Raw genomic sequence first — 24125 nt, forward strand, 5'->3', positions numbered from 1 at the left:
ATCATTAGTTTTTTGTTGCGACACCTTAGTTGTTCATTGATTGCTTTCTCATATGTGCCTTGACTGCGGTCCTTCAGCAGACCGAGGAACCCCTTGCTCAAGCCAGCGACCTTGGGTCTTAGCTGGTGAGCTTTGCTCAAACCAGATGAACCTGCGCTCAAGCTGGTGACCTCGGGGTCTCGAACTTGGGTCCTTCCGCATCCCAGTCTGACGCTCTATCCACTGTGCCACCGCCTGGTCAGGCTGCTTTTTCTTATATGTGCATTATCATAATGTAATACTATTGAAAAGTTTGAAGGATCATAATTTCATAGAAAAGAGGATGGCCATCTTTTTGTTCCATAATTACTAAAACATTTTTATTTTTAGTTTTATAACTGTAAATTAGATCAATTGATCAATGAAATTTTTAATTTTCACGTAATATATGTCCTTGTAGTCCCTTTTGTATATACACTCACCTTCAACATATGTCCATTTATGAATCATAGCAAGTAAGTAAAAGATAAAATAGTTGTCACATGTCCTTTTAACAAAACAAGATGGTCCAGGTTCTTGTTGTAAAATAATAAATGATTAAGTCATTCCTGATGAATGACTGATTAGAATATTATATTTCCTGTTTGTGTTTATAAATATATTGTTTACTCCTTGATTTTTCAATTTGAAAAAATTTATTCCAAAGACTCATAGTCAAGATTTTGATCATTCACTTAATTTCACCCTCATCAGTAAAGTCACTAGTGTTTGTCTCTCTGCCTTCATCTTCTGATTAATCTAACAATTGTGAAATGTCTTTGTTAATTTTTTCTTTCCCATTATGAACGGAAATAAAAAATTCTGAATTCTTAACTATATTCAGTGAAAGTTAAAAAGAATGTGACAAAAATCGTGTTTCCAGACTTTTTTTTATCCCTTTTGAAAGATAATGGGCCTTGGCTGGCTGGCTTAGTGGTAGAACATTGGCCTGGTGTGTGGAAGTAACAGGTTCAATTCACAGTCAGGGCACATTGGAGAAGTGACCATCTGCTTCTCCACCCCTTCCCCTTCCCTTTCTCTTTTTTTCTCTCTCTTCCTCTCACAGCCATGGCTTGACTGGTTCTAGCGAGTTCCAGAGCTGAGGATGGCTTCATGGAGCCTCTGCCTCAGGTGTTAAAAATAGCTCAGATACCACCTCACCCCTGTTAGATTAGCTATTATTAACAAGACAGGTAATAGCAAATGTTGGAGAGGCTGTGGAGAAAAAGGAACCCTCATACACTGTTGGTGGGAATGTAAAGTAGTGCAACCATTATGGAAAAAAGTATGGTGGTTCCTCAAAAAACTGAAAATAGAATTACCTTATGACCCAGCAATCCCTCTACTGGGTATATACCCCAAAAACTCAGAAACATTGATACGTAAAGACACATGCAGCCCCATGTTCATTGCAGCATTGTTCACAGTGGCCAGAACATGAAAACAACCAAAAAGCCCATCAATAGATGACTGGATAAAGAAGATGTGGCACATATACACTATGGAATACTACTCAGCCATAAGAAATGATGACATCGGATCATTTACAGCAAAATGGTGGGATCTTGATAACATTATACAAAGTGAAATAAGTAAATCAGAAAAAACCAGGAACTGCATTATTCCATACGTAGGTGGGACATAAAAGTGAAACTAAGAGACATTGATAAGAGTGTGGTGGTTGGGGGGGGGGGAGGGGGAGAGGGAGAGGGAAAGGGGGAGGGGGAGGGGCACAAAGAAAACTAGATAGAAGGTGACAGAGGACAATCTGACTTTGGGTGATGGGTATGCAACATAAGTGAACGACAAGATAACCTGGAGTTGTTATCTTTGAATATATGTATCCTGATTTATTGATGTCGCCCCATTAAAAATAAAATTATAAAAAAAAATAGCTCAGTTTCCAAGTAACATCCCTAGATAGGCAGAGCATCCCAGTAAGGGGCTTGCTGGGTTGATGCCAGTGGGGCTCATGCAGGAGTCTTTCTGTCTCTCTTCCTCTCACTTAAAAAAAAAAGGAAAGAAGGAAGGAAGGGAAGGGAAGGAAGGAAGAAGGAAAGAGGGAAGGAAGGAAGATAATGAATTATTTTGGATAACACAAGAAGAAAATCAAGGGGTGATGAAATAATGGTGATGTATATATTCATTTCTAGGCAGTCCTGTAATTTTGTGTTTTCTTTTTGTTTTAGGATTTTTTTAAGCACAGTTGGAAATAATTGATGAGTAATGATGAAATAGCAATATGTTTCAAGATACAGGAAAGATCACTAAGATCTCATAATATATCTTGGATTTATAAAATGATCAATGAGCCTAAATAATAATAGTAAAAGGATGAGTTTTATCTATTAAAAACAAATAATTTTCCTTTTTGATCTTTAGAAGACCTCTAAGAAGCAGTGAAAGTCATGAACTCTCAATCTTTTCAAATAGAACTGCTTAAGAAAGAAGTTGAATTGTGATGAAATTCTAGAGATTAAGAAGTAGATAAACAGTGGATAAAAGGAATAAGGAATATTGGCAAGACTTCTTGTTCCTTAAACCTGATAATACTTTAGATATCAGTCCTTAATGAAACTAACCTCTTATTTTTTTTTTGTTACCTTAGATAGTGTTTCAAAGGAATATGCAGATATGATGAGAACTGTAAACTCTTAGGATATTTGTTAAATGGAGTAAAAAAGGAACCAGACCAGGAGTCCCAAGAGCTAAAGCTCTAATTTAGGCTTAGACATTAACTAATTAGTTGTGTTTCTTTGGGCTGGGCAATCCTGGAAACCATGGTATAGTGGAAAGAGCCATAGACTTTGAATCAGAGCCACTATGAGAACCTGCTTCTTAGAACTCTTAACTTCCTGACCTCTCAGTTGTCTCTTTTATTTGTAGTGGTAATAAAATCCTGCTGTTAGGGTTGCTGTGAGTATTTAATGAACTACTAGAAACTATAAGACCTCTCCTGGAAAGGCTGGAACTCTTAATCATCTTGGTCTCTCCTGTGTCTAGAAGTAGCTAAGCAGTTATTGAATACATGAATATATTATGTTAAGCATGTTTATAAATTATATATTAAAATTATAAAATGTATGAAATTACAAGGTCATCATGTTTGTCCTTAATACAGTTGTATTAAGTGTTATACAGATTTAAAGTCTTTTTCCCTCTTTATCTTAAAAAGTCTTCAGGAAAAGAAAACTCCTTCAATGCAGGCTCTTATTTTATTTTATTTTTTTTATCAAATCCAGGAAAAAGCAAAGCTTTGGAATAATCTAGAACTTAATATTTGAAATTGTGGCTGTATACTCATTTAGCCTCGACTGTGACTTAAAATGGCAAGCAGTAACAGATCTGCTATCATTGGATTTGTTCTAAGTTGGCTAACTGATGGACTCATGAATTCAGAAATTTTCATTGTCATGCCATAAATTTTAGAGTAAAATATTTCTTTGTATTCTTTCAGCTTTCATAGTCCAAAATATTAGTTTGGTTTTATTCTTAATTTCAGTAAAAAATTTAAAGATTTTGTTTATATTTTCCCTTCTTTTTTAACTGATATCTTACAAATCTGAGAAATTGACTAGAATAATTTCTTAAACCATTAGACTTTTTGCCATTTTAATAAAATATTCATTTTTAAAATATTTAATTTAAATTCAATTTTTAAAGCATACCAAGTCTCTTAAGAAAGCTTAGAGAGACCAATTTGCTAAGCCATGTAGCCTACCCAGCAGAGAGAAAGAAATCTAACTTGGAATTAACTTGTAGCTTTTTAAATTCACTAGTTAGCTTAGTCAGAGTCATTGCTTAGTTCAGTATCTGACTATAAATTAAGTATATGCTGATTCCAGTGGCCTTCAAGTTTCCTTATGAAGACACTTAAGCCTTGACTAAGATCTAAGGTTTGACCACTGCCAGTTTAATCCACGATTTACTTCTTACAGGTATTGACCAGAACTGGGGCGATTGATAAATATTATCTCAGCCTCACTGTATGTTTAAGGGTTTATGAGACTTTGTCCTTTCATTCTATTTGACTCCCACTGCTGACAGGTTCACTATACAGTGTTTAATCTTTGGATGACATGGAGGTAAAAAAATATCATAGAGGAAACTCCTGAATTGGGGGTGAAACTGTAAGGGTCTCTTACAACTCTTCAAATCCTGTACTTTAATTTTGTACCAGCAAGCATTTAGAATATGATTACTGTAATACTTTTGTAACAGCTAGTCTTCAGCTACCTTCCTGTCACGTGTCTCACCAACCCCAATCTGCTGTCTCCTCCTTTAGATTTTTATTAACAACGAGTGGCAGAACTCAGAGAGTGGGAGAGTGTTCCCCGTTTATAATCCAGCCACAGGAGAACAGGTGTGTGAAGTTCAAGAGGCGGACAAGGTATGTCCTTCTTAGAAAATAGATTCCCTATGAAATTACTTTCCAGAAACTACCACTGACCTTCATTCATCACCTTTTTCATAAGAGCAGATGGTCCTCTCTTTCTCTCTTCAGTTGTGCCTCTTTCTCCCTAACAGACAGACATAGACAAAGCAGTGCAGGCCGCCCGCCTGGCTTTCTCACTCGGGTCGGTGTGGAGAAGGATGGATGCTTCAGAAAGAGGACGTCTGTTGGATAAACTGGCAGACTTGGTGGAACGAGACAGGGCAGTTCTTGCAGTAAGTAGCCTAAGAAAACATTGTCTTTTCCCCACATTTACCTTTCCATGGAACTGAGCTTCCTCGGTCTTTCTGTAACTATGACATGAGCAGACCTGGGAACAAGCTAAGGAGTTCATAATACATATAGAAAATGAGAGGTGTCTTGCTTTCATGGTCAGGTGGGGGAAGTGGAGGACCAGCTGAGTGTCTCTTCTTAATGAATTTTGAAGAACAAAACCATAGCTCCCCATGTCTGGTAAGGCCCTTCATGCCTTCTTCTGCTCACCTTGGATAAACAAAACAAAACCGTTAAGCAGCAGGAGAGTCACCATACCGCTTGCAGAAAACCAATACCGAACGATTCACTTAAGAATCAAAAAGTAGCCCTGGCCGGTTGGCTCAGCGGTAGAGCGTCGGCCTGGCGTGCAGGGGACCCGGGGTCGATTCCCGGCCAGGGCACATAGGAGAAGCGCCCATTTGCTTCTCCACCCCCCCCCCCTCCTTCCTCTCTGTCTCTCTCTTCCCCTCCTGCAGCCAAGGCTCCATTGGAGCAAAGATGAAAGTGAGAAAAGAGCAAAGGGAGTTGAAATGCATGAGAAGTCCCTGGCATGCCCTGTGCTTCTGAAGGGATTCTCTTCAGTCAAGAGGCATTAACTCTGGGGAGGTAAAAACTATACTTTTTGATTCTTTTTTTTTTTTTTTTGTATTTTTCTGAAGCTGGAAACGGGGAGAAACAGTCAGACAGACTCCCGCATGCGCTGGAGCCATCCCCGGGCGCTGGGGATGGCTCCTTGGCCTCTGCCCCAGGTGCTAGAGTGGCTCTGGTCCCTGCAGAGCGACGCCCCAGAGGGGTAGAGCATCGCCCCCTGGTGGGCAGAGAGTCACCCCTAGTGGGCATGCCGGGTGGATCCCGGTCGGGCGCATGCGGGAGTCTGTCTGACTGTTTCTCCCCGTTTCCAGCTTCAGAAAAATACAAAAAAAAAAAAAAAAGAATCAAAAAGTATAGTTTTTACCTCCCCAGAGTTAATGCCTCTTGACTGAAGAGAATCCCTTCAGAAGCACAGGGCATGCCAGGGACTTCTCATGCATTTCAACTCCCTTTGCTCTTTTCTCACTTTCAGCAACTTCCTTTCACTAAAACAATTCTTTTCTTACATAAGGAACTTCCCCTCTCCTAATGTTTTTTGTTGTTATTGCTGCTGTTTTTAAAATAAAAGTCATTTAGTTAGAGAATACATACTTTTTGGATATTGAAACCATTAGGGAATGTCTGTACTGTACATGAGGGGTCTCCAAACCGATGACCCACATTGATCAATGAATATTCAGGGCACTCTTTTTTAGTCAGGGCATTCAAACCATGAACACTATCTCCTGACATCTACTTGGGCAAACAGGCGACATGGGGCTTGTTTTGGGAGAGGGAGCATCAGTACCCTTCCTCAATATCACTTCTACCACGGCTCCTCCCTCCAACCACCCCCCTCAGGGATCTGTTCAGACTCTGGGAACAAAACTGAGGTTTTTTTGGAGGTGGTCTGGCACTCTAGCCATATGTGACATTTACTTGTTTATAAAAACATTTTCTAATCTGATACTTCAAGGAATTATTTATGCATATGTTAAAAATGTGTTTCATGGTGAAATGGCTTTTTCTTAGAGATTCACAAGACACAGAACATGTTAAAGGCTCTGAAAAGCCCTACCCAATATTTCTCAAACTTATTTAAGCCTTGACACTAATTTTTTTGGCTGACCTATCAGTATTGCACAAAACTGAATACTTTGGAATACCTTGGGGAATGCTTGTCTATATACTTGTCTATTCACTGGATTGTGATTTCTTTGAAAGTGAAAATTGTATTTTACCTTTTTTTAATCCCTAGCACAGTTCCAGGCACATAAATGGTCAGTGGGAGCTTCATTGATGGTCTGTAAGGGTTAGTTTGATTGAGTTAAATATTTGCAACATTAGATTAACAGTCTGTACTAGATGATTATATAGTTCATTTTTGCAGTTATATTTTCATGTCATAAAATTCAAATGCCATTCTTTTTCTGACAATTTTCATTGTGATGCCATCTAAATGGCATTCTTACTTTTAAACTCTACCAGGTCGTGAGAGGAGTGAGTTTTAATAAGAGGGAGCCTCTGACATATAGGGGAGCTCCTGACCAGAAAACTGGAGTGAATACTGCATCCAAGTAAACACAGTTGAAAGTAAACCGAGGGCTGGCAACTCTCAGGCAAATTTGTTGGTGTCAGTAGCTCATAGGGACCATTAGGCACCCAGATTTTAGTTATTGAGACTCTCTTCCAGTCTATGCTGTGTAGATGGCTCTCTGCTAGCTATGCAGAATGCACTGCTCATCTCATGAAAATATAAATGTTCTAAAAGATATTGGGAAATAATTTAATTCCCTTTAATAAACATGAGCCAATATTCAGTGATAAGTAACATGATATTTGAAAATTAGTTTCATCTTATACAGGTAGTGAGTGGATAAACCGCACTGTAAATAATAGTATTTTCATGTCATTGAATGTTTCAACATTAGTTTTGTCAGCACTCGTTTTCACAGCAGAATGTTATAAAAAGTCCCTAAAGAGAAGGACATGAGATTACAAACATGTTTTTATTTATTTTGTTCAACTTGTAACACCTTTACTATTTCTCAAGTCAAAATACTCTTAGCATTTCAGGGTGTTCATTTGTAATTCTTATTGTTACAGATTTAACCACTTTAGGAACACATGATTGAAATAACCATCTAAAACTGCTTAATATCTCTATTTTCATTGAATGAATCAGATACTTCACTCCTATAGATAATGGTTGTTAAAATAAATATTTACAGAAAACCAGCCCTCAAGTTGTTAAAGCCTGAGCTTCCCTAGAGGAGATCTTGTTTATTTGGTGGCAATAAATAAACTCACTGTGCACCGTGGATATTCCATTTCTCAGCAGGGGTCTTGGCAGCTGTGGAAAACGTTTTATATTCTCATCAGTTGTATAAAAGCCCACGTCCCTGCTCCTCTTTATGGATTCAGATTACTGGTGTTGACTCTGAAAAATCCCCCCGCAGATCTGACCACTAATATAACAGAAGCTGTTTGACAAGCAGAGTATTTCTTTATCATCTGTTGAAGAAATCTTGTGCTTATGTATTGGGATGGTGATTACTGGAAACACACAGGCAAAATAATATGCGCACGCGCACACACACATATACGTATGTGGTTTTTACTGGAAACTGAACTGGCAGTACTAAAATTGTATTTGAGAAATCGGAGTTGACCATCATTGTTCATACTCATGGTATTCTCTCACTCTGTTTTCTTCTGCTCCAGAAATTATTGAGCGTATCACTGGAAAATTCTCTCTATTTCTTTTCCTGCAGACCATGGAATCCCTCAATGGTGGCAAACCATTCCTGCAAGCTTTTTATGTGGATTTACAGGGGGTCATCAAAACCCTTCGGTATTACGCAGGCTGGGCTGATAAAATTCACGGGATGACCATTCCTGTAGGTATGTGAAATCCGAATACAATGAAAAAAGAAACATGAGGCTTTCTACTATAAATACGTGTTCACCACCAAACATAAAGTGCTCTTAGAACATAGAACATAGATGTAGGCACACTTACAGCGAGCAGCCTATGCTGAAAGGAACCAAACAAATTACATCACTCTGACCATGTCCGTATTTCTAAATGTAGATAGTTCACATATAAGTGCAGGGTCAAGCCACTCACATCAATACATCAGGCAGCCAAGGAACAGGCCAGGTCCGTGTTTGTCAGCTGCTGTGCCCGGTTAGGTCCTGGTGGTGTGGAGAGGCCTCGGGCGTGGGGAAGTCAGGGAAAATTCTGAGAGGAATAGACCTAGTTCTTTCTCTCCTAAAACATGAGATCTACTTGTTTGCAAGGAAATACTTTAAAATGTTAACAATTGTTTTCTCTTGGTGAGATTATGGATGATGTATTTCGGTTTAAAAAATATTTTTCTATATTGACCATGAATTGTTTTCACAATCTATAAAAATAACCACCTTTAAAGGACAGGGAAATAGCCAAACTAAGTCAGCTGGTTGGAAATCCTTGACCTGAGCGTGAATATTGGGGATGGCTAACACCACACCGAGTGTTTGCACAGTACTGTTACTAACATCCTCATTGTCAGAGGAGGAAAGTGAGGCCTAGCGAAGTTCAGTTGTTTTTCTAAATAACCCAGTAAATAAGTTGTAGAGCCAAAATTTTAACATTAGAGCTAGAGCTGAAAATTTAACATTAGAGCCTGGTGACTCAGTTCACTAGAGGATCCATTTTGCAAACTGGGAGGAAGAGATACCATGACAGGAAAGGAACTGACTGAAAGAGCTGTGTGGATCTCGGGTGTGGTGAATAGATAACAAGGGAAGAAAATACACGTTTACTGAGTGGCTCCTGGATGCTGCTTAGTACCATGCCTGTGTTCTCAGAAAACAACTGCTTTCCCCGTGCATGCTAGGAGGAGTGAAGGGTAATGCTGGCAACTTGGGAGTGCCCTGTAAGGGCCTTCCTAGACTGAAGAGTATTGGTTTGTAAGCAGGGGAGAGTTGTCTGGTGACGCAGATGGCTTGGAGCAGTTCTTCAAGTGCAGTTCTGCATTCCTGAGCAGCTGCCAGGTGATGCCTGAGGTGCAGGCCCTCTGGCTTGAGTAGTAAGGAATGGATAGAGACCAGCAATAAGCAGGTGGCCATAGTGATTCCAGATTTAGGCATGCAGCAAGAAGAGAAGCCGTCACAGTGAGAGTGGAGAAAGGACAGAGATGAGACTTCAAAGGACTATTTTTTCTTATGTATTTATTTTAGAGAGAGAGGAAAGGAGGGAAAGAAAAAGAGACAGAAACATCAGTCTGTTTTTGTATGTGCCCTGACTGGAGATCAAACTGGCAACCTTTGCATATCAGGACGTTGCTCTAATCAACTGAGGTATTTTAAAATTGACTCCATGAGTGATGCAACATGTGGAATGTTAGTCCTTTGAGAGTGGGCTTTGGATTATCGGCACTCTTTCCTGCTATCCAGAGGTTCCCCTGCCCAGAAGACTCAAAAAGAAGGTGGAGAAGATTGCCCTTAGAGAGTGTCAGAATCCTAGTTGGTCCTGGCCTCAGGAATATTACAGAACCCCTGTTCTCCAGCATCACTTGCAGGACCTACTTGAATGGCCTAAGTGAGTCTGAGCAATCAGAAGGCTGTCTGCATAAATCTCTATTTGGTCTAACAATGTCTTGATTTTCTTTTGCTTCCTTAAGTGAGAAAAGCCTGATTAGGTAATGAATTATTGATGTCTCTGATAATGTTTGATGCTTGACTCTTACTTTCTCTGGCAAAGAAGTGGTTAGTCCATAGCTTCATTGTTTTCTTCTGTTGTTCTCTGGACGTCCTGAGGATGTTGACCTAGTAGTTAGGAATACAGGGCTTAGAAAAGGCTTTCACTGTAACCCCTCCACCTTTATTCATAAATTGATGTTCAGCCTGTGAAGGAAAAAAAGTGAGGAATTCTCTTAAATGTTAAGTAATTTTTTGTTACCTGAATTTTTCTTAAAGTGCATTTAGCAGGACACCAGGATGAGGGACTCTGTAGGGTCAGATCTATCTGCAGAGCTCCTACAAGGCTGGGGGTTTGGGATGCAAGAGCTCTCACTGTGATGTGAGGCAGATGGAGGCGAATGTGAACCTAACAGCTCTCCTCTCTGTTCCAGTTTTAGATACATTAGGGTTTGGCTGTAGGGTCCCACAAATTCAGCCCTGACCCATTTGGCGAGTTGAGAGCTTAGAGCATGCAGCTGGACTACACCAGGGGGATTCTAGGAGAAGATCAGGGGGAGAGGGGTCATTATTATTCACTTATTTATGCTTAAACAACCATGTGTTTGTCATTTGTAACTCCATAATTTAACATGAGCTTGATTTTGTCTCTGCATTCTTGGTTTTTCCCAATAAAATCTAGACTATAAAAAGGCTGTTAGCTTTTAGTCATGAGGTCTTTATTGTATTACATGCATTCCCTATGAAACACCTTAATTTTTTTCTTTAGAATTATAACATAAAGGAATAATGTACTTTATATTTGCATATCACTTGAGAGTATAAAATGTGATCCTGTGAGACAGGGTGGATTTTAAATGATACTGCACCCATTTTACAGGTAAGGAAATGAGACAGCAAAGCTGTAGGGTCTTAAACAAGGTCACATGGCTATTAAGTACTTTTTCAAACCCAGGTCTCTTTCTGCCCAAGCCGTTGTAGACCCCTTCTCATGGAGGGCAGGTCAGCAGGGTAGGAAGAACAGGAGAACAGCTACCCCGGTGAAGCCTGTAAGCCTCTGCAGATTTTTAGATTAATATATAGTTGATTCTCATTATTCATGGTAGTTCTGTTCTCTAAAGGTGGTGTGGACACTGAATTAGCAAATACTGAACCATTGCTTCTGAGGAAGTATAGAAATGAAAAGCACAGTTTTGCCTGGTCACCCATAAAAATTAAAGCTGAAAGTTTTGTTTGTTTGTTTTTTATTTAAAGTATAAGACTGCTCTGTTACACTGAACATACTCCATGGTTCATCCAGCTTAGCATCTCTGACACTAAAAGATCAGAACCAGAAAGAGCAGGAAGGATTATGCTGTTGTCTCTTTCACGCCTTCCCATATAAGAATGTGGGCACTCTACGGTGTAATGGGAAGAGCTCTTCCTTCTCCTCCTCTACCAGGCATCACCTTCAGCCCCTAGTCATTCACCCATATTTTCAGAGACATTAATTCATTCAACAGGTTTTTTTTGAGCACCTGCTATTTTCAGGTCCTATGTTAAGCATTGGGGCTACCAAGGCAAGCAAGATGGTCATAGAATAGTAAGGAAAACTAACAAGTGGACAAGCAGTTGCAGTACAGTGTGGCTTATTCAGATATGGAAGTGTGAAGTTTAATGGGATTCCATTAGAGAGGGAGTCTCACCCAGGATTAAGGCTTCCTGGAGAAGAGGGTGAGACACACGAGATGATATCCAGAGGGTAAGTAAGTGAAGATGGAGATAGGGCCACCACAGGTGGTGGTGGCAAAGCATGGAGGGCAGAGAGTAGAGTGTGGTAGTGGATCTGAAAGTATAGCCAGAAAGGGAAGATGGGGAGCTCGGGGCTGGGAAAACTATGCCACAAGTGTTATTCCACAGCAATGGTAGGTCACTGAACTGTTTTAAATAGATGAGTGCCTTGATCAAAATTGCATTTTAGAAAGAGCACTTTGATTTCATGATGGATAATCAGTTGGAAGGAGAAGTATCTGCTTTTTCCCCTCTCCCTGTATAGTAGTAGCCTCTTCTAGAATATTTGGGGAGAGGAGAAAAGGGTTATGGGATGATCACTTCTAAGCTATCCCCTGGACAGCTCTTTCTCCTCCTGACTTGAGAGCTCCTTCAGTTCCTCTCCATTGTGTCCCACTCACGGCCCACAGTTGCATAATATCACAGAATCATGCAGTATCAGTTTGATTCACCAGGGGCTTGATGTTGTTCCCTTTAAAGCAGTGGTCCTCAACCTTTTTTGGGCCATGGACTGGTTTAATGTCAGAAAATATTTTCACGGACCGGCCTTTAGTGTGGGACGGATAAATGTATCACGTGACCGAGACAAGCGTCAAGAGTGAGTCTTAGACAGATGTAACAGAAGGAATCTGGTCATTTTTTTTTTTAATTTCATTTATTTATTTTTTACAGAGTCAGAGAGTTAGTCAGAGAGAGGGATAGACAAGGACAGACAGACAGGAACGGAGAGAGATGAGAAGCATCAATCATTAGTTTTTCATTGTGCGTTGCAACACCTTAGTTGTTCATTGATTGCTTTCTCATATGTGCCTTGACCGCGAGCCTTCAGCAGACCGAGTAGCCCCTTGCTGGAGCCAGCGACCTTGGGTTCAAGCTGGTGGGCTTTTGCTCAAACCAGATGAGCCCGCGCTCAAGCTGGAGACCTTGGAGTCTCGAACCTGGGTCCTCTGCATCCCAGTCCGACGCTCTATCCACTGCGCCACCTCCTGGTCAGGCAAATCTGGTCATTTTTTAAAAACAAAACATTGTTCAGACTTAAATATAAATAAAATGGAAATAATGTAAGTTATTTATTCTTTCTCTGCGGACCGGTACCAAATGGCCCACGGACTGGTACCAGTCTGCGGCCCGGGGGCTGGGGACCACTGCTTTAAAGCACTGTCTCTTATTTCTTGCTATGACACTCAATGGAGCCATTGTTTCTGACCACAAATTCTACACTCTGACCCTCCTACTATGGCATCTTCCAATTGTGATGATAAATAATCACCATTACTATGATTTATGGAGCACTTTATTTATGCTCATTTTATTACCTCTAATCTCTTAGCTGTTCACCAGGCAAAGTATTATTTTCCCTATTTTGATTATTTTAAACTTGTATCAGAATCCTCAGCCCCCCTCCTGTCCACAAACTCCTTATAATGGAGGAAGGATCAAAACTTGTTTGCATTTAACAGAGGGAGAAATAGAGGTTAATTGATTTGTGTATGATTTTCCTCTGTAACTGTCTGGTTTCATTTTGTGATATGTAAGCAGAGAGAATATAGTTTGTGCTTTAAGCTGAATTCGGATATAAAAATGGCTTTATGAAACATTAGCCTTTAGAAAAGGTTAAAAAATTATCCAGGTCATATGTAATTACCAGTAGTTATTCACTTTCATCTCCTTTCAGTTTTACCTGTTAAACTAAATGATAGGTTAAAAACACTAGGACTCAGATCCTAAGGCTTTTTTATTCAACAAGCTAGATCTAGTTTAGTTTTGTCAACAAAGAGCACATATGGTGAAATCTTATTGTTCACTGAGAGTGAGGAGCTATTTGATCTGCCCACCTAACGACGCAGTGTAGTTAGTGGGAGCTGAACTGGTGGTGACAGGAGGTCGTGAATTCTGTTTCACATATATGTAGCCTGTTTGAGAGGCTGAAGGCTGAAAAAGGCCTCTGGAATCCTTAAGGCCAGTCTCCTCATTTTTCAGGCAAACTGAGGTCCGGAAAAGTCAAGTTATGTAAAGTCTCAGTGTTTGTATAGGTGTTTATAGTTTGTCATTATGACTGTAAACTGTTCAGTGAGGTCTGTTCAGTGTCAAAATATACAGGAATCTCCCAGGGTACATGATGGAATAGTTCTGTGTATCTGGTCTGATTGGTTAATACTGGAGTAATCAAATGGTTTCTAGCTTCTCGAAAGGCAAATTCTGTACACAGATTAGAGATTTGAAGATGGGCTCCCCTTTGCTGAATTGTGTTACAGAGTTTATACTATCAAATAATCTTATTTTTACTGTGGCCAAGTATATAAAATTAGCTGCAGTTCTCGAAATACTCAGCATTGTAATTGAGAGCTAGTTCTTGAGGTCCATTTTGGATACATTTCTCCTCAATTTCTGGCGCATTTAGTTTTGTTTTGTTTTTTTTAATTTTTATTTATTTATTTATTTATTTTTTACAGAGACAGAGAGTGAATCAGAGAGAGGGATAGACAGGGACAGACAGGAATGGAGAGAGATGAGAAGCATCAATCATTGGTTTTTCATTGCACGTTGCAACACCTTAGTTGTTCATTGATTGCTTTCTCATATGTGCCTTAACCGCGGGCCTTCAGCAGACCGAGTAACCCCTTGCTTGAGCCAGTGACCTTGGGTCCAAGCTGATGAGCTTTTTGCTCAAACCAGATGAGTCTGCACTCAAGCTGGCGACCTCGGGGTTTCGAACCTGGGTCCTTCCGCATCCCAGTCCAACGCTCCATCCACTGCACCACCTCCTGGTCAGGCAATTTCTGGCGCATTTAGATTTTTCTGATTTTATTGTATACATTGCCCATAACACTGTCTGGTTTTTATGAAGACTCTGATAATGTCAGATATTCTTTTTTCTTTTTTAAAGTTTTTATGGATTTTAGAGAGAGAGAAAGAAAAGGAGGGAGAGAAACATCAGTTTGTTGTCCCACTTATTTATGAATCATTGGTTGATTCTTGTATGTGTCCTGACTGGGAATTGAACCCACAACCTTGGTGTATCAGGATGATGCTCTAACCAACTGAGCTACATGGACAGGGCCCAGATATTCTAATGAGAATAAAAATTCTCTCAAAGTTTTTTTCAAGCAACTATAAAATCTCCTTTAAGATATAATGTTTAGCCTAAAGGAATAATCCGAGTAATTAAATGTTCTAATTAACTAAATATTTGCTATCTCTCCTGTGTAATTTTACAAGGGCCCTATTAAAGAACATAGAACAGTGGCTCAGTTGTATTTCATAAATACAGCAGAAACTTGTTCTATTACTCATTTTTAGGGAAAAAGACTTTCTTAATATAAATTCTAGAAATGGCTCAATATACACATATTCAGTTCAACCAAATTCATAGTATGATCAAGTATTTAATTGTAATAAATTTATATTCTTTTTGAGGTATAAACACTGAGGTATAAAAACATCAGAGAAGTTGTGTCCTGGGTGTGTCTTAAACTCCTGTGAGAACAATATCTATTACTCTATAATTGTTACTTTCTTGAATGAAATGGGGAAGAGGCTGAGAGATAAGAGTCCTGCACATGTGATTTAGTATTTCTGTCTTGGTATCTTCTTTAGTTTTCTCCAGCATAGTTACTATGGTCTAACTTGTTGGCTCAAATTGGGGTATTCAGAACATTTGTTTCCTCATCAAGTACAATCCTTTCATACTGATCCGAGCCCTCTCCTAAGATGTCCATAGCCCCAAATGGACTGTGTTTGGTGTAGATTTTGTTTCTGCATCAAGCTGGTGCACTTCATAGCAGAAAGCTAGAGAAATGAAGGGAGCAACCTTTTAAGTCATCTTGCCATATTTGGAAAGCATTATTAACATAATAGATGGGAAAATGGGATGTAATTTTACTTCTAGCAGAGAAGAGTACTCACTATATATCACCTTAGGTACAAAAGGGAGAGAGAAGTTAACCCTGTCGCCCCTTTGAGTCTGCTGTCTCTAGATGAAGAGGAAGGAGGTGCTCAGTCTGTGCTCCCCCCACTGAGGGAAAGGTATAGCTCTGCAGTGTTCCCGTTGTAGCTGAGATCCTGAAGTTTAAGCGAGTTCTCTGTGTCCACATACCAAATCCTCGATCATTGTTATTGTTCACAAAAAGATCGTTTTACCCCATTTGCACTCCTTGACAAAACACTGATTTTTTGGTTTGTGATACCTAAATCCAATACCTTATTCTCAAAAGATTCTTGAATATATTTATAAGGGTAATGAACTTGAAGTCTGATAATCGAAATTCAAGACCAGAAGCCACAACTTAACCATTTATATGACTCTGAGCTTAATATGTGTGTACTATATTTTCTCTATAAAATGCAGATTAATATCCCTGGCCAAATAGTTGGTTACAGAGTCATGCTGAAGTGCAGAAGGTCCTAATTCAGTCCCCTGTCAGGGCACATACAGGAGCAGCTCGATGTTCCTCTCTCTCTCTCTCTCTCTCACCCTTCCTCTCTCACTAAAAATGAATAAATAAAAATTTTAAAAATTAATTTAAGTGCTGATAATAACAATTGTCTTATTTTTATCCCTTGTAGAGTTGTTTTGAGCATGAAATAAGAATGTGAAAATATTTTGTAAGGGTTAGTGTTAGAAATATGTATGTTTTTGTTCTCCTACACTTCAGACTACTTTCAGGCAGATTAGTAGAGCTCCCAGATAGGCAAGAAAGTAAATAAATAAATAGAAATGAAGTCAGCGACTATAAAATGATGATGCCCTTGGACTTCCCGTGACCCTCTTGGTGCCTTGGAAGCTCACTGCTTGGAGTGTGACCTGAGGATCAGAGGCTCTGGCATCACCTGAGAGCTGGTAGAAGTGCAGTCGCAGGTCCCACCCCAGACTTACTGATTCAGAGTCTGCATTGTAACAAGATCTCCAGGTGCTTTGTGCACACATTTAAATTTGAGAAGCACAATATAACATATCACGTGGCACTGGTCGCATGCAAGATGACTCTATACAATAAAGTAGTGAACACTTTTAATTTTAATTATTAGGTTTGAAAAAATTAGAAGGAAATAGGTTAGCTCATGAAACTAGTTGTTTTACAGATTTTCTTTAAGGTGAAGCTAACAAGTAGCCATTTACATACTATTAAAAGATGAGTTGATTTAACAGAGTTTTTGAGTAAGTAACAGAGTAAGTTATACTTGGATATAGCAGAACTTAGGAAGATGGCTTTCGAGCGATTGGTCTTTGGGTAACTTGAGTCTAGAAACTTGGTGGGATTTGGAGCAGGGTCATAGTAGCTGTGAAGGACCACTGAGGTGCCGTTAGCCTTAGACAAGGGTGCACATAGGGAGCACAGCTCTTGTGTTCACCAGGAACCAGATCAAACTAGCGGTGTCAGGAATCATCTTGCACTGACCAGATGAGAATGCAGACTGAAGTCAAGTTCCGGGTCCCTTTCTTTTTCTCTTTCACTCGGTGCCCTGTTGGGAAGAGTCCAAGCATCAATACCGTGCATTTCTTTGTTCACTACACAGAGGAACTGTAGGCACAGAAGATTCTTCAGTTCTTTCTCTTTGCCAGCCTTTAGCTAATTGTCCAGTCTGTTCACAGTTTATTCAGGAAAGATTTTTATTCCCCATAACTCAGCTTCTCTTGGTCCACAATTATGGATTTGCGTTCAATTCCTTATGAGGTCAGTTTTTTAAGATTTTGCTTACACTTCTTTCTTCTCTCTTTCACTTCTTCAGTAACTTTCAAAATTATGTAAGTGATACATCTAAATTCTTAAGCACTTAGTATGTAGAGAGGGGAATGTTTTCTTTGCTTTTTTGTTTTAAAAAAGTGGCAGTGTTTTATGAATCGTTGTGCTGTGCCTGTGCGGGAGCCTGATTGCTTTTCTCTGGACCGGTCTAGTGTCCCACGTGTGTTGCTGAAACAAGCACCTGTGTCCTTCAGTTTATATTCTCATTTTTTCTCGGCCCATTTGTACTCCATCTTGACATTATATTCCAATTTTTATGGTCTGTGATTATCCATCTGAATTTATCACCTTAGCCGTATTGTGGAGTTTAGTTGGGAAGGATTTCCTTGAAAATGAAACTCTTCAGCCTATTCATTAGTATTATTGCTCCTCCTGGAAAACCTTCCCTGGAAGAAGAGCCTGGCATCACATTTATTTATATTTACTGAGAAAATCAATCTCAGATATTAAAAGGTATTATATTAAAAAATACCTTTACAGAGATTTATAAATTGAAGAAGGGTAATAAAACTGGCATGATTGTGAAGAATGACATCTAGGAAAATTCTTGATTCATCTGCATGCAAAACTAAGATATATAAAACGATAGTGTTTACAGCATTATTTATAGTTGCCTAAACTGAAAGCAATTTCTGTGTCCCTCAGGATAGTTTATAAGTAATACCATTATTGAGCCAGGGGAATAATATTCAGCAGTTTAAAATGTTGAATTTATATGAAAAGAAAGTGGGGAAACACAAAATATAGAAAACCGTGAATAATATGATGCCATTTGCATTTTAAAAGATGAGAAGAGGGGGCATAAAAGGATGCTATATATTGTTGTATGTGAAAGAAAGTTCTTTGAAAAGATACACCAGTAACAACAGGTGGCTGCTAATTCTGGGAAGAGGTCCAGGAGAAAGAGAGAGACTTTCATTTTAAAATGTATAATTTTGAATTTACAACAATTCTGTGTTATAAACATTAGTGATTTAGATGCGTTGAGAGACAATGAGAAACAGTCACATCATTTTCTCTTCCCCCAACCCACACAGTCGTCCATCTCCACCAGCATCCCCACCAGTCCCTAGTAGCAGTGCTATTCACGAGTATTATCTGAGCGTCTTCCCTTTCCCAAGGCTTGGCTTTTGAGAGAGAAATCAAATATCACTGAAGTGGTCAAAAGGTTGGCACTTGAGGGAAAGATAAAGATTTTGCCCAGGACCAGAAATGAAAGGCCCTATGCTAAAAATGAGCCATTCTTTGGTTATTTCAATTAGTCATTTGAAATAATTCAGATAAACATAATGGCATTTTCCTAAAGAAGAATTTGGTTTGGTTTTCCTTGATAATTATTTCAATTGCCTTTTGTTCTTATAAGGAAAACAAAGTTATTAAATCATCCTCGTTTTCATGGCTAGTTTGAGGATGGAGGCATTGGGTTATTGACGGAATTTTCTTTGAAGCAGACTTTTTGTCATCTTGAAATAGGCCTACACGTGCCTGCATCCGCCTAGGGCCCAAGAAGGGCATTGGACACCTGGACTGAGTTATGATAAAGAATTCAAGATAGAGCTTACTTTTGCCTTTTCCAGTTGCTTAGCATTTTAAATTTACTCAATAACATTTTAATTAATTTTTTAGTACTTCCCTGAGTTCTTAAAAACTTTGAGATACCTCAGTTTTTAAATCAAGTAACTGTTCACATACAAGTATTACTTAAATATTTAATATAAAATTTAGTACTGAATTCTTTCCAGTTTCTAGCTCCCCTAGTCATCCCTTCCCTTCCCCGGGGCTGCTTTTAGTGTCCCCAGCCTGTCCTCCGTTTCGCCTTCGAGGTCAGCACTCTGGGCATCTGGGAGCTGTGTCTGGAGATACTTTATGCCAAGTAATGGCTCTTCCACCAGCTTTCATACACAGTAGAGTAGGATGTTTTTTCAGCTTTATTTCTGTTTTTTTGCTGCCACCCAAGTTCTCCCTCTGCATTTTTTCCTTCTAAACTGAGTTCTCTGGTGGTGACCATGCTTATTTCTTTCAGATGGAGACTATTTTACCTTTACAAGACATGAACCCATTGGAGTGTGTGGACAGATCATCCCGGTGAGTGTATCTCCTCGTGCCTCATATTTATTTTCATTTGAACCACTTCTCTTAAAGATACATAAAACATAGATCTCGGCGATGTGTGTTTTCCATTACTGGGGGGGGAAAAAAACTGAGCTCATGTTGTTGACATATCTTTAACAGCCTCCCTGGAAATGCTTATTTGAACAGGTTAATAGGGTTTCAGCTCCGTTACCAGGAGTTGAATTCTCAAGTCATGGAATTCTCATGATTAAAATAAGCAAAGCCAAGCCCAATGTATTAATAACCTGCCCTTGGTTATAGATGTCCATTTGGCTTATGGAAAATTAATGCTTTGTTATATTTGCTTGTTTATTTTTTAAAACTGTGACTCACCATCTTTCCAGGCGTATTGTTTTATATGGTCTTTTAATCCCATTCTTTCCCACTGTTTCTTTTCACAAGAATCTAGTTAGAAGACTCTACAGAAGACACAGCAGTACCATTAACGTCACGGTCATAATTGAAACCATGCTGGGCTGTTGTGTGTCTTGTAAAGGGAAATAGATGTAGTGCTTAGTGTTTGGATTGGAACATTAAACATTGTCTTCTCTCTCTCTCTCTCTCTCTCTCTCTCACACACACACACTCACTCTCTCTCTCTCTCTCTTTCTCTCTCATACACAGCCTTGGCACTACACAAAACATCATCGAACCTTCCAACAGTACTAGCTAATCATTCTGGCAAGGATTTCAGGGGAGGCTCAAACTAAACTCTTACACTGTAGACAAGAAGTTTTCTCTTTTCAAAATACAGGAGAATGAATTAAGATCATCTTTGGCCTTGAGGGCCGACAATTTTTGAGAGGTATTAATGTTCTTTTCATGATTTGCAGATTCCAGGTTACTGTGAAATTTATTACAGAATGAAAACAGAAAATGAGAGGTTTGGTTTAAGTCCCTCTGCTCCTAAACCACCCAGGGCAGCACCACTTAGATCAGAGCAGGGGTGAGTTCTGTCACCTTAATTGCGGGAACTGAGACCTGCTCTTCTTGCCCTTCCTAGACCCTCAGAGCTGCAGCTTTCACGGACAGGACAAGAACTGCTTGTCAGCCAGCTCCAGCTCAATTACCACGCTCCAAGATTTATACACTGTAGATGGAATTAAAACATCACTGTGGACTCCCAAGCTTATAAACAACTAAGGGGAAAAGAAATTGGGTGTTTGGTGAAGGCCAGACACTTGTATATTTTTGCAGGCTTGCCAGGGCCAGTGAGGATCTTTCAGGGAGGGCAGCTGAGATGCTTCAGGCAGAGACACATTGTGGTCAGGGGCTGAAGCCAGGGGACCAGCATTTCTGTTTTCTTTCTTAATGAAATTATCAACGACACCTGATAGTCCTGAGGCTCATGCTTAATATCTTTTTAAAATCAGTTTAAATAATTTTTTTTGCCCCAAATTCAGATACTCACATATAGTTTTTAGTCTCTGTTTATTTTGTGGTGGAAGGGAAACAAATGAAAATTCTTGTTTACTCAAAAACTAAAAGGCCACTCAAATAATAAATCTTTATTTTTTGTTATCATGTTTTTGTGATAATATGTATATGTAAAGAAAAGTCACTTCCTTGGAAAATGCATTGACTTAAATATAATTCACAGCTGGAATTTTCTGTTCTGGTTCTTCTACACTGAAGTGCTTTCATACCAGTCTGAAATTCCTGGTGTAAAAATCACAAATGCAAGAAAAAGTTTTCGTACACAAGAACTTACTGGAACAAAGTCTAGTTTTAAAAACATAAAATAATGACAAAAACCAAACCAAAACAAAGAGAAAAACAACAACAGAGACTCCATTTTCACCATGCAATTTCTTTTACTGGGTAGTTGGAATATAGTAATTTGGATTTTCAAGGTCACTCCTATTCTTAATGAAGTAATTTAAAAATCCAAACATCTACACTTTGTGGTGGGACAAGATTTATGTTGAGGACTAGTCTGAGAAATCTGAGAAGTCACAGCTTGAAAACAAAGTAGTGGAGGGAGATTTTTCCATCTATCAACCTTGAGTTTTTTGTTCCTTTCAGTGGAACTTCCCCCTGCTGATGTTTGCCTGGAAAATCGCGCCAGCCCTGTGCTGTGGCAATACAGTAGTAATTAAACCAGCAGAGCAAACGCCGCTCAGCGCGCTGTACATGGGAGCCCTCATCAAGGAGGTGAGAGAAACCGCCTCAGGAGCGACCCCCACTCCCGCACGGTGGGGCCTGCTGGAGCATATCTGATTGAATGTGCTTCTGCAGCTCTCACACACCACGTTTCCTCCAATTCTGTTTTGGTAGGCTGGCTTTCCACCAGGAGTCATCAATATTTTGCCAGGATATGGGCCAACGGCTGGGGCAGCAATAGCTTCTCACATTGGCATAGACAAGATTGCGTTCACAGGGTCTACGGAGGTAGGTACATGAAAAAAAGTGCGTCGAGGAACAGCCCTGCACATGAGTAGCGGGTTTAAAAGAAAGCTGCACGTGGTACCCAGAGGCTGGGCGTGAAAGAGCAGGGAGCACCCCGGCTGCAGAGGGCAGCACTGGTGTCATGGCTGGGACACTGGCACCTCAGAGCAGAGGTGCGCCTTGGCCGTTGGTGCCACAGATCCCTGATCTTTTTTATGATATCATCTGTGTGAAACCTGTCCCAGAAAAATAAATAAAACCCTGTTATCTTTGAAAGAAAATGAACACAGAGGCAAAAACAAATAAAAAAACTATTTCAAAAAAGACTTTCCCAGTGACTGAGTTTCTGAACACTTTCTTGAGTCACAAACAATGATGGCAGAAGAAAGTTAAGAAGCTGGAAATTCAACTAATCTCTGGCAGAAAATAAAATGGCATGCTTTCCCTTGTATTTATCCCCCCCCCCCAATCCTATAGATGCAACTGGCAACTAACTGTGCCCACGAGTCATTAGAGATGCTATAGAACAGGGCTCAGCAAGCCTTTTTCTGTAAAGGCCAGGTAGCCAACAGTGTAGACTTTGCCGGCAACATCATCCCTGATACAGCCCCTCAGCTCTGCCCTGTAGCACCAAGTAGCCACATAGTGTTCAAGCTGAGCCCAGAAAACTTACTGAAGATACTGAAATTTGAGTTTCATATGATTTTTACAGCGCACAAAATATTAATCTTCTTTTGATTTTTTTCCCAATCATTTAAAAACACAAAGACTGTTTTTAGCTTGTGAGCCACACTGAATAGGCAGTAGGTCAAATTGGGCCCCTGAGCCATAGTTTATTGACGCCTGATACAGAATCATGAGTCTGCTTAGAGAGGCTTCTACCAAACTGTTCATCCAAAGTGTCTTGGATGAGGTAACAGAGGTGATAAAAAAGAAAGTGATTCACTATTTCTTCAAGTAGAACTTCACAGACGACATCATTATTGAACAAAGGATATTTTCAGGTCTGGAACAGTGCTACCTAATATAATGAGAGCAATGTTTGTAATTTGCTATTAGCCACATCAAAAATTTAAGTGAATTAATTTTAATAATATATTTTATCTGGTATTTCTATATTATCATTTTAATTTATGATCAATATAAAAATCATTGTTACAGTAGTTTGCATTCTTTTTTCACTATGAAGTCTTTGAAATCTTGTCTGTATTTTGCATTTACAGCACATTTCAGTTCACATTTTGACTTTTCAAGTGCTCTATATTGGATAGTACAGGTCTAGAGACTGGAGTATATGAGCTGATATAGTTAATGATACTTGGTTAAACTGATTCATGTTAAAATATTCCATAAGAGATTGATTAATGAACCTGAGTATTAATTTATAGTTAAAGATTATTAAGTTTTATGTTTGTCAAGAGTTAATCTTGTTTGTTTCCAAACCTTTTATTTTAGTTATACTCATTATAGTAACTTTGAAATTTCAGTGAAACATACAAACCAAAATGTGAGCATGGAAGAAAATTATTGTTCCTATTAAACTAAGTCTAATGCTTTGGAAAGATTTGCTAAGTGCTAGATGCTGAGAAAAACTGCAATCAATGAAGCATGGGGAAGACAATTGTAAAAGATTGAGGGTAAAGTGTAAATCTAGACAGAGCGTGCACCTGCGTTGCTTTACAAATGTTTTCAAGTCCTCACTTCATTTTAAAGAAACTGAAACCAGAAATCTAAAACAATATTTTAAGGGTAAGGTTTAATCAGAAAGGACCAGTTGATCTATAATTAAAGGCAAGTCTTTGTTCTTATATACAAGGCTGGAGACTGTACATATTTTTAAAACTAAAATCAAGTACCTAAAGTATCTTTCCCTGATTTAAACTTTTTTTAATTAACCAACCAGTGGTCCTGAGTCAGTTAAGATGTTGGACTATATAATATTTTTTTTAATAAAAATGAGATCATAATATGTAAAATGAGATACCCACTTTGTATGTTAGCCTCTATAGAATAGATCACCTTCATTCTTTTTTTTTTTTTTCTTTCTTGTAACAGAGACAGGGACAGACAGGGACAGACAGACAGGAAGGGAGAGAGTCAGGAAGCATGAATTCTTCATTGCAGCTCCT

The 24125-nt window shown here is 39.1% G+C and overlaps 1 protein-coding gene across 1 annotated transcript in view; it reads left to right on the top strand.

Moving 5' to 3' along the window:
* Positions 1–24125, top strand: part of ALDH1A2 (aldehyde dehydrogenase 1 family member A2) — a 98120-nt gene that overhangs the window by 39128 nt on the left and 34867 nt on the right. Inside the window, exons 2-7 of the mRNA XM_066341660.1 lie at positions 4304–4408; positions 4546–4686; positions 8071–8200; positions 19520–19581; positions 21634–21762; positions 21886–21999. Of these exons, the coding sequence (XP_066197757.1) occupies positions 4304–4408; positions 4546–4686; positions 8071–8200; positions 19520–19581; positions 21634–21762; positions 21886–21999 (681 nt within the window). The remainder of the gene's footprint in view (positions 1–4303; positions 4409–4545; positions 4687–8070; positions 8201–19519; positions 19582–21633; positions 21763–21885; positions 22000–24125) is intronic.

Source organism: Saccopteryx leptura, chromosome 6 (assembly GCF_036850995.1).
Source record: "Saccopteryx leptura isolate mSacLep1 chromosome 6, mSacLep1_pri_phased_curated, whole genome shotgun sequence".
In the NCBI taxonomy this organism is placed as follows: domain Eukaryota; kingdom Metazoa; phylum Chordata; class Mammalia; order Chiroptera; family Emballonuridae; genus Saccopteryx; species Saccopteryx leptura.